At 35.1% G+C, this 12,150-nt stretch overlaps 1 protein-coding gene across 3 annotated transcripts in view; it reads right to left on the minus strand.

Moving 5' to 3' along the window:
* MRC1 (mannose receptor C-type 1) overlaps positions 1-12,150 on the minus strand; it is a 95,940-nt gene that overhangs the window by 50,560 nt on the left and 33,230 nt on the right. For all 3 annotated transcript variants that reach the window (XM_077897042.1, XM_077897043.1, XM_077897041.1), the window contains 2 exons: positions 9,163-9,348; positions 131-288 (listed from right to left, as the gene is read on the minus strand). In XM_077897042.1, the coding sequence (XP_077753168.1) occupies positions 131-288; positions 9,163-9,348 (344 nt within the window). The remainder of the gene's footprint in view (positions 1-130; positions 289-9,162; positions 9,349-12,150) is intronic.

The raw sequence follows: 12,150 nt of genomic DNA on the forward strand, positions 1-12,150 counted from the left end.
TTGCTAAACAACTGAAATGTAGATAGATCACCTAGACTAGAAACAATCTAAATGATTATATGAGTGAGTGAGGCAGGAGGGAAAATACCCTCAGGCTTTTGCTAGGTATCAGCAAATACAGTTGCCTTACCTTGCCTTTCATGACGACACAATCTTCCTGCCTGTTGTTTTCATGGCTTGGTTCCCCACGAAGCCATTTAGTAAATGTTACAGGGGTCCCATCACTCCATTCAAAATACATTTGAATCTTGATGTCATTTAAGCCAATCCATAACTCATCATTTGGCTCTAAACAGGAAGAAAAACAGAAAAGTAACATACACATATTTTCTTTCCAAAAATCAGGTTATCAGGAAAGAAAGGTCCCTGTTTTATTAGCAGAGGTCTATTCCCTTAATATTATAACAGATAAAAGAGCATCCTCTTGAGTGTTAATCTGAGTTGCCTACTACATTTTATGTTGTCAATATTAGTTTACACAATGTATTCTTTATATTATGAATACAACTTTATTCTTTTATTGTGTGAGTATAACTTATATCTCATGGCAGTTGCTAAAATGAAGCTGAAATTGATCCATCATTACTCCCTATTTTGTGAAGTTACTTTTTTGGTTATAAATAACTTTCCATATCTACTGCACACTCTCAGTGTTGGATATATGATAACTTCCTTATATATTAATCTATTCGACTGTTATTAAACTCATGAATGTTTTAAAGTACTATTAAAAACCACTTCTAGGGATGCCTGGGTGGCTCAGCAGTTTGGCGCCTGCCTTCGGCCCAGGGCATGATCCTGGAGTCCCGGGATCAAGTTCCACGTCGGGCTCCCTGCATGGAAGTTGCTTCTCCCTCTGCCTATGTCTCTGCCTCTCTCTCTCTCTCTCTGTATATCTCTCATGAATAAATAAATAAAATCTGTAAAAAAAAAAAACAAAAAAAAAACACTTCTATTTTATTACTATGCTATTTTGAAGAACATACTGGGTGTTCCCATTAAAGCTCAATATCTATAATAGGAGTGAGAAGATATATAAACTGAGGGGTTGAACTGTCTCTCCTGACATTTGGGACTTATTTATTCGTCTATAAATATAAATGAATATGAAGTCATTTTCACTATAAAATACCAGAAAAAATTCAAACAAGTAAAGGTTAAAACAAAAACAACCAGGTACAGATATAAGATGTGACCATTTTGTTTTATTCTATGAAGAACATTGATGATCTTATCTGTAGTTAGAATTCTAAAAATTCTAAATGTTTTAACTAAAATGGGATAAAATTTAAGGCCTAAACTTTCATGGCTAGAAACATATATATTTGCAAATTCAAAAAAAAGAAAGAATAGACAATGTCTATTTAGTTTGTACTACTGGAAATGTCATTATGAATGTCTGACTTATGTTCTTTACATGGTAAAAATAAAATTACTCGCCAAAGGATTACAAACATGATGTTGCAGTAGAAAATGAGAAAAATGCCATACCATATAGGAATTTCCCTAAATGGTTTCATCTCTTCCTCCTAAAAGTTGTCAGTCAACTTTGCTTTTGGAGAAGTCTCTATTGGCCCATTGCCAGCCCCTGCAGATGTTTCCAGTACCATGAAGCATGAATGACATCGCCAGGATGATCCCCTTTTCCTTTCACTTAATTTGGCAGATCATGATCTTTTGGGCAGAAAATATAAGCTTCAAAATGACCTCATGTGCCCTTCTAGGATTTAGGTTGAAGACTAATAAAAATGTAAACTCTCAAGTCCCACAATTAAAGTATTAAGAGTTCCCTATAAACATTTTTTCTCACTAAATTGTGCACCTCCCTCTAGTTTTTATAATTCCTAAGCACAATCTAGATTCTATAAAAATACACAATACACAAGTTTAAAAAGTTGTTAGACCAATTGTTATGAATCAGTTAGGGAAGCTGTCTTAGTTGATGTAGTCATAACATGTGGGCAAGTGTCAATTTCTCCATTGCGTTTCCACAATTAATATAAAAATATTTTTTAAAAAGAGATATTGTCTCAACTACTTAAAGAGTTTTCTAGGCTTTAGATTTAGAAACAATAATTTTGTTTACCTTTACTTTTATTTGTTTTTATCTATATTATTGTTACTGTTTTAAATAAATCAGCCTATCAACAATAAAGAAGGGAAGATTTCCCAGTGAAAAAGTATTAATTCCTAATCTGAATTGTAGAACAACCTTTGCCAGAGGCAGCTCCAAACAGCAGCAGCATATGAAGATCCTGAACTCAACTCCTCCAACGGGTACAACAAATCTATAGCTACCTATGGAACAATTCCTCTGAAAGGAACCTGACAGCTAGCTGAACCACTATTCTACAACAAAAGATAAAAAGGCCATGTTGAGATGGCTAGGAGAAGCAGAGACTTAGTCCTGCCAAAAACCCACAAGGGTGTAGTGACCCACCATCAGGAGGGGTCTCACAAATATGGAACTCCTTCCTAAAGAGCAAAGAATTTGTGTCTCACATCAGGCACCCCAACTCTCAGGATGTGTACTAGAAATGAGACCCTAAAACATCTGGTTTTGAAAACCAATGGGGCTCAAATCCAAGAGAACCATAGGGTTGTCAGAACAGAGGTTTCACATGCAGTGGCACTCAACCCAAAGCCCAAGGCAAAAGCAGCAGTTTGAAAAGATCCTAGACCATGTTCAAAAGAGATTCATTTGCTAATCTTAAAAATTGCTGGGGGTGGGGGGGGGGTGGCAAAAGTCTGTTGGAAATCTCTCCAGAGAAAACAGTGCAGAAAGGCACCATTCTTACATTCTTCCTCTACTTTGCTAGTGTGGGGACTTAATAGGTGCTATTTTTGTACTATCAATCTAATCAGGTAATGCCATTCCATCACACTGATGCTGTAGCCCTGCCAGAGGCAGTAGGTGAGGGCCCCACACCTCCTTCCACTACTACAGCCCCCTCCCAAAAACAGCAAGCAGCACTTTGCCTCCCTACATCCCTTCAATGCACAGCCCACACAAAGGATGCCCCTTGAGTCCTGGGCTTTGGTAGCCAGAGTTGGGGGACAGTTTCTGGGCCCCGTAAGTCTGAAACATTGGAGAGACAATTCAAGAAACAGCTAATGATTAAAGCAAAGTTAGATGGTAAGGATCATCACCATCCTGTGTAAACACAGGGCCACCACTTTAAGACAGAGAGGTAGCTGATTCCTGACACACAGAATCCAACAGAGAGTTAAACAAATTGTAGAAACAGAGGAATATGTTCCAAGTTTTTTTTAAATGAAACTCCAGAAAAAACTTAAAGAAATAGAAATAAATAATTTACATATACAGAACATTCCATTCCCAAACAGCTGAATATATAGTCTTCTCAAGTACACAGGAATCTGCTCAAAGATAGGTCACATGTGAGGCCACAAAATAAGTCTCAATAAATTTAAGAATACTGAATCATATCAAGCATTTTTTCAACCACAATGGTATAAAACTAGAAATCAACTACAAAAAGGATACAGGAAAAAATCAGGAATAAATTGAGATTTTAAAAAATGCTACTGAAAAATCAATAAGGTAGTAAAAAGATCAAAGGAGATATAAAAAAATACCCTCAGACAAATGAAATGTAAATAAACATACCAAAATCTATGGGATACAGCAAAAACATTCTAAGAAGGAAGTTCACAGCAATACAAAGTTTCTACCTCAAGAAAAAAGAAAAATCTCAAATAAATGATCTAACTCTACACCTAAAGGAACTAGAAAAAGAAGAAAAAAATGAAGTCCAAATTTAGTAGAAGGAAGGAAATAATAAAGATCAGAACAAAAATAAATGAGAAACTAAAAAGGCAACAAAAAGACCAATGAAACTAAGAGTTAGTTCTTTGAAAAGATAAACAAAAATGACAAACTTTTAGTTAGATTCAATCAGATAAAAAGAAAGGTGCAAATAAATAAAAATAGAAATGAAAGAGGAAAAATTACAACTGATACCAAAGAAATACAAAGTATCATAAGAGACTACTGTGAGTAATTATATTCCTACAAATTAGACAACTCAGAAGAAGTGGATAATTCCTAGATATATACAATCTTCTAAGACTGGACATGAAGAAATAGAAAATAGAAAATCTGAACAGACCAATTACTAGTAAAAAGACTGAATCAGTAATCAAAAGAAAAAAAAAAAAAACAGCAAACTGAAGTCCAAGATCAGATGGCTTCACCAGTGAATTCTACCAAACATTCAAAGAAGACTTAAAACTTATTTTTCTCAACTCTTCCAAAAAATTGAATAGGAAAGAAAACTCTCAAACTTATTTTATGAGACCTGTATTACCTTGATACCAAAATCAAAGGCATCACAAAAAACAAAAAAAAAGAATCCCTGATGAACACAGAAGCAAAATCCTCAACAAAATGTTAGCAAACAGAAATCAACAATGCCTTAAAAGGATCAAATACCACGATCAAATGGGATTTATTTCAGGCATGTGAGGATGGTTCAGTATCTGCAAGTCAGTCAATGTAATACACCATCATTAACAAAATGAAAATCGTATTATCATCTTGAGGCATCTGGGTGGCTCAATTAGTTAAGCATTAAACTATTGACTTTGGCTCAGTGTTTTGAGCTATTGGGCTCCATGCTGGGTGTGGAACCTGCCTAAGATTGTCTCCCTTTCCTTCTGCCTCTCCCTCCACTCATGCTTGCTCTCTAAAAGAATTTTTAATTTAATTTTAAAAATAATATCAATAGAGGCAGAAAAAGCAACTGAAAAATCAATATTTATTTATGATAAAATCTCTCAATCAATTGGAAATAGACAGAATGTACCTTAACATAATAACACCATATATGGTGTGCCCACAACTAAGGTACTCAATAATAAAAAGCTGAAGGCTTTTCCCTTAAAACAAGAAAAAGAGGGGCATCTGGGAGCCTCAGCGGTTGAGCATCTGCCTTTGGCTCAGGTCATGATCCTGGAGTCCCAGGATCAAGTCCTTAATCAGGCTCCCCATGGGAGCCTGTAATTTTTCCTCTTTCATTTCTATTTTTATTTATTTGCACCTTTCTTTTTATCTGATTGAATCTAACTAAAGGTTTGTCAGTTTTGTTTATCTTTTCAAAAAACTAATTCTTAGTTTCATTGGTCTTTTTGTTGCCTTTTTAGTTTCTCCCTCTGCCTATGTCTCTGTCTCTTTCTCTGTGTCTCTCATAAATAAATAAAATCTTTATTTAAAAAAAAAAAAAGAAAAAGAAAAGGATGCTTGCCCATTTTCCCCAGTTTTACTCAACATTATATTAGAAGTCTAGCCAGAGCAATTAGGCAGGAATAAGAAATAAAAGGTATCTAAATTAGAAAGGAAGAAGTAAAATTATCACTATTTGCAGCTGACATGATTTCATAGACAACTCTAAAGACTCCACCAAAAAAATTGTTAAAATTAATAAACAAATTCAATAAAATTGCAGGATACAAATTAATACATAAAACTTTGTTGCCTTTTTATATGCTAACAATGAACTATAAGAAAGAGAAATTAAGAAAACAATTCCATTTTCAATTGCATCAAAAAGAATAAAATACCTAGGAATAATTTAACCAAAAAGGTAAAAGCCTTGTACACTGAAAATTATAAAACTTGATGAATGAAATTGAGGAAGAAACAAATAAATATAAAGATAGTCCATGTTCATGGATTGGAGAATTAATATTATAAAAATGTCCCTATTACCCAAAGTAATATATAGATTCAATGCAATCCCTATCAAAATATCAATGTCGTTTTTCACAGAAATATAATGAACCTAAAATTTGTATGGAACCACAAAAGATCCCAAACAACAAAAGCAATCTTGAGAAAGAACAAATGTAGAGGTATCACACTCCTAGATTTCAAACAATATTACAAAGCCAAAGTAATCAAAACAGCATGGTTTCAGCATAAAAGCAGACACACATCAATGGAACAGAATAATGAGCCTGGAAATAAACCAATGTATATATGGTCAATTAATTTACAACAAAGATGGTAAGAATATACTTTGAGGAAAGGACAGTCTCTTCAGTAAATTATGTTAGGAAAACTGGAAGCCACTTACAAAAGAATGAAACAGGACCACTATCTTACACCATAAACACAAATTCATTTAAAATAAAGACTTAAAAATAAGCCCAGAAACCATAAAACTCCTAGAAAAAAAAAAACATAAGCAGTAAGCTCCTTAACATTGTTTTTGGCAGTATTTTTTAGCTCTGACTCAAAAGGCAATGGCAACAAAAGTAAAAATAGTCAAATGGGACTACATCAAACCAAAAAGCTTCTGCTCAGCATAAGAAAGCATCAACAAAATGAAAAGGCAACCTACTGAATGGAAGAAGATATTTGCAGACCAAATGTTCATTAAGGGTTTATATCTAAACTATATGAAGAATTCATACAATTCAATAACAAAAAAAAATCTGATTTAAAAATAGGTAGATAACGTGAATTGACATTTTTTCAAACAGTACATAAAGATGGCAAACAGATACATGAAAAGATGCTCAAAACCGCCAGCCATCAGGGAAGTGCAAATTAAAACCATAATGAGATATTACCCAATGTGTGTCAGGATGACTATTATCAAAAGGACAAGAAATAACAAGTGTCGGCAATAATGGAGAGAAAAGGGAAACTTTGTGGGCTGTGGTCGGAGTATAAATCGGTGCAGCCACTATAGAAAACAATGTTGAGGTTCCTCAACAAGTTAAAAATAGGTCTACCATATGATACAGTGATTCCGCTTCTGGGTATTTACCCAAAGAAAACACTAACTCAAAAAGACACATGCACCTCCAATATTCCTTGCAGCATTATGTACAATAACCAAGATATAGAAGTAGTCTAAGTGTCTGTCAATGGATGAATAAATGAAGAATACATTTCATATATATATTCCATTGTAAAAAAAAAATATATATATATATATATTCCATTGTGTATACACACACACACACTGGAATACTACAAAACCATAAAAAAAGATTAAAATCTTTCCATTTACAACAACATGGATGGATGGAGCTTGAAGGCATTATACTAAATGAAATCAGAGACAAATACCCTTTAATATCACTTATATGTGAAATCTAAAAAAGTAAAACAAATGAATAAATAAAATAAAACTCATAGATACAGAGACTGGATTTGTGGTGGCCAGACATCATGGTGGGCGGTTGTTGGGGGAAGATGGGTGAGAGGGTCTAGAAGTACAAATTTCAGGAGCACCTGGGTGGCTCAGTCAGTTAAGGACCAGGTCATGAGCTCTAGGTCCAGGGATCGAGCCCTGTGTTAGGCTCCCCCACTCAGCAAGGAGCCGGCTTGTCCCTCTGCCCCTCCTCTCACTCATACTCTCTCCCTCTCTCAAATAAATAAATAAAATCTTTTTTTTACAAAAAATATGAACTTCCAACTATAAAATTAAAAAGTTATGGAGATGTAATGCACAGCATGGTGACCACAGTCAAAATTGGTAAATAGGTTTATTGTGGTGATCACTTTGGAATGAATACAAATGTGGCATCATTATGTTAGATATCTGAAACTAATAAAATGTCAGCTATACTTCAATAAAAAAATAAATGAAAGCAACCTTTGTCAGTCAACTTCCCTACATAACTACAGTAATAAACATAAGCTGCTTCTTTTACTATATCATGTTATATAAAGTAGAGAAAGATTTGCACTTTGGGTCTGTGGTATCTTAACTAATCTGTTTTCCAGATTCATTTGCAAACTTTATTACCTGCTGTAAGTATGATGACTTGGATACTATGATATTATTCAGACATATCAGTCTTGATTACATTATTATCTTCTAGTCTGAATTCTCCAGAATGCGTAATTAGAGAATATGAAGAAGTTGTTTACAGGCTGCAGCAGGCTATTATCAGGGCCTATTAAATGGAGTCAAGTAGACAGAGGGGAAAGAATTCCGTTTGGCACAGGTGCTAGGAGCCCTGGTGTTTTGGGGTCTTTGCAAAGGTTCTCTGTGACTACTCTGCTAATTCCCATCTTTTGTCAACTGCTGAAAAAGCCCTCCTTCACTCCCCCTGACTCCTATCAATTTTCAGGCAATAAGTGTCAGGAAGCCTCCCCCACCATTGCCACCATCCATTTCCTCTTGTTTTGCTGGCTGGAAATGAACAGCTGTCGCTAGTCAGTAGGCTCGAGGGGGAAGCACAAAATGAGCATCACTGAACCAGCAGGTACCCAAGTGTCAGTTAGCATTCAGTTCCTCCTCTCTTGCCTCCTCTTTGGGATAAGTGTTACCAGTTCATTTTTCTTTGTTTTCTGATAGAATCAATTTTTGAAAACCTTCCAGTATTTTGTTTAGTACATTCTCTGTATAATCTTTAAATTACATACCTAAAATCGAGGCATACCTTTCTTTAAGTTTAGGCCACCACCTAACCACCCCAATAAAATATCCTGTTTCTTTCACTGCTCAACACTGTAGCAGTACTAGCTAGGTCAATAAAGAAAATAAAATCCACAGTACACTATGGCTCATTTAGAGATATTTCTGGTGAGAGAAACTATGGGTGTCAAAAAAGAAAATACGTACACACCAGTACTTCCAATAAATGAAATATTAATGACAAATTTAAGGTAGACTGTTCTGCATGCAGATTATATAGAAAAAATAATATTTTAAAAACTATATGTCAGTTGATTATGTATTAAAAGAAAAATAAGTCAAATTATCTTCTTGATAAAAGTTTTTAAAATTTTGGGTGCCTGAGTGGCACAGTAAGTTGGGTGTCCAACTCTTGATTTGAGATCAGGTCATGATCTTGGGTCCTGGAATCAAACCCCGAGTTGGGCTCCCTGTTCAGCACGCAGGCTGTTTGGGGTTCTCTCTCCCTCTTCCCCTGCCTCTGCTCATGCACTCTCTTTCTCTCTCTGTCTCTCTCTCTCAAATAAATAAAATCTTTTAAAAAAATTCTTTAAATTTCTAAATAATTTCTACTATGCATGATTCATATTTATTATATTTATCAAATAATCTCACTATTAATCTTCAATTATTAAATTAAATTTAACATTTATGATTAAATTTTCCAAGAGATGGGTGGAGAGTGGGGGAGAGCCAAGCATATTACTGCTATAAGGTTTCTCACCATATCCGAGCTGGGAAATGATAAAGTCAAATTCCTCGATGCTGTGGACACTGGCTAGATCACCACCTTCCTTCCGACATGCAGTTAAGGCATCTCTTTGAATTTTCTTCTCTTTTCTATCAATCTTATAGCAGTGACCTGCATATGGCCACCACTGACTTGGACAGTTAGTAGGCACATCACTTTCTAGAGAAAAAAAAAAAGAGTTTGGAAAACATTTAAAAGGGAAGATGTTTTTAAAAGTATAACAAAATTTTCTAAGCATTTAAAGGTAATGTTTACTTTTCCTTTTTGGCACACATCCTCACAAATGATAACTAGGTGGAGACAGAAGCGCCACCAATGAGCCACAGAAACCACAAGAGCATAAGCCGGCCACTGGTGCCTCTACACTGACCCACTGGCTCTGGCTTGTTTCAATGAGATGGCATATGACACTGTAGTGACCACAAAGCTTTAGATTCAGAAGTCTTTCAGGCCAAACCCGAATGTGCCACAAGTTGTGTGATCTTGGGCAAGTCATAGCACATGAACTAAAGCATCCATATATGTAAAAATATTTCAATAATGTCAATAACAATACTAATATGAAGCTATTCATCTTCACTGTGTTCTTCTGAACTAGAAAACACTTGGGATAATGTCACTATAGATGACAAATATCATACAATTATTATTTAAATCAAGAGTAACAGTGGCCAACATCCTAATTATTGCTACTAAGAGTTATGGTCAAATTTCATAAATCTTGATTTCGCATTGCAAAATGAACTAATCGTAAAGAGCTGGGGAAATGGAAAGGAAGGATGTTTGAAGACAGAAACTCAAGTTATCCATCCTTGTATGTCCCAGAATTGGCATGGGGCCTGGTACATGGCAGGTGTAATGAATGTCGGTTGAGAAAATATATTTGATATATAGCAGCTCATCAGTTCTCTTCACAGATACTATTTCAAACTGCAATTTCGCAATAGACCTTGCTTAAAAAGGGACTATATTACCAAATGAATGTTAATTTATACATTTGTTTGGTAGTGAATGTTCTCAAATGTGCTGCCTTAGTAAATGCTCAATATAGTAAATGTTTGCTATTCATTTAATGAATGCTGTACAGCCATTATCCCGAGAGACCAGGACTGTTTGCCGTATCTTCAAGTTACAGGATTGTGTTTACACAGTCATATAAGTAAACAGTCACTCATGATGACCAAATGCTCTGTTATTGTCATAGAAAAAATGCATATACTTAAAAATTCTGGCCCCTCAATACAATTTAGATGTTCAACATTGCCACGTTACAAAATAAATAAATAAATAAGTTAGTATAGCTCTGGAGCCCTCTGGTGGGATATTTTGACTTTGCTACCTAGGAAGCTAAAAATAATGTCAGCAAATGCTGAGGACTTCAAAATGTGCAGATGACCTTTAAAAATGTTTAAAACAATCAATGAAATGGCATTCCATGGGACAGACACAAAACATCACTTGTTCCTGTAGAGCAACACTGTCTATTAGAGATACAATGTAAGCCACAAACAAGAGTTCCATACATAGTTTTAAATTTGCTAGCAGCTATGATAAATTCTCAGAGGGGGAAAAACAGGTATTAATATTTCCCTTTACGGATGAGGAACACAAAACTGGGGGTTAAGTATCAAGGCCAAGTTCTAGAATTCTACTTCCCATACCAGGGAAGCTGTAAAACAACCATTTTTCTCTTCCCCTAAGTGGCAATTCCAAATCTTCCAAAGGAGAATTGTATGAGCTTTTCCAAGGAGAAAGAATGATACTATTTCTCCTATGGGAGGAATAGAGGAGATGAAGTACTGAGGCCTCCTGCACATGTGCTTATAATCATCATGGTGTCTCTGGAAATATCACTGAACCCAAGAACCAGGACCCTCATCTGTACCCACTGGACATCTTGACCATATCTGTATCTATTAAATTTGCAAAGGTACCTACTCTTTGGTCTGGCAACTCCACTTCTAGGAATGATCACTCGCATGAAATGACACGTGTATAAAGTTATTCATGATAGGAATGTTTCTGATAATAAAAAAAATTGGAAGTAAACTGAAGGTCATATGGTGACTGGTCAAAAAGTATACATGGTCTCTCTCTGTAATGGCTATCATGCAGCCATAAAAGTAAACCAAGAGGCTATTTGTGTACTGTATGGAAAGATGTCCAAAATTTTTATCTGAAAAAAGTGAAGAATATACATAGAGTATGCTTCCATTTGCATACTAAAACAGACAAAAATGATTATAGACATATTTGTTTATATATTTATACAATAACTACATAAGGATAAATATCCAGAAACAGTTTACCCAGGAGGAGAACTGGATGTTAGAGGTTAAGAGGTGGAAGGAAAATACTATTGCTTCCTATCATTTTTATACCTTTTGACTTCCCAGGCATGGAAAAAGTCAAAGAGAAAAGCCAAGAATGCCACAGTGTCAGATTTCTCAAGCAGAATACATACATACATACAACTAGAGAATTTCTGCAAAAACAGCCGATAGTGAAAAAAGTGTAGGTTGCTTGCTTTTTGCCAGTTTGAAGAAAAAAAGGTGCATTCTTGTGTAACTTAATTCTTCTCAAAATTATAAGAGGGAGCATAATTGAATTCTTTCCCCAGAGTCTAGCCTATATATAAAATTCATTGAGTACTTTTTGGATGTTTTATCTCATTTCTGTGTAGACTGCCATTGAAGATACTAAACTTACAGCACTAGAGCCAGATGGATCCTTAAATAGCAAGAATATAATAAAAAAAAGTCCCTTGCAGAAATCTATTTCCTAGCTTGGATTCCAGTTTTGTCACATGTGCAAGTTTTATAGATCCTCCGAATATCCTCTTCCTCGTCTAGAATGTGTGAATAATAATGCCTAGCTCACAGAGCTCCTATGAGGATAAATTCTTATTTATGTTCTTTCAAAGGCTTTGTACATGCCTGAGCACCATAGCACACTAGTTGG

The sequence above is a fragment of the Canis aureus genome, chromosome 5, assembly GCF_053574225.1.
Source record: "Canis aureus isolate CA01 chromosome 5, VMU_Caureus_v.1.0, whole genome shotgun sequence".
Lineage (NCBI taxonomy): Eukaryota > Metazoa > Chordata > Mammalia > Carnivora > Canidae > Canis > Canis aureus.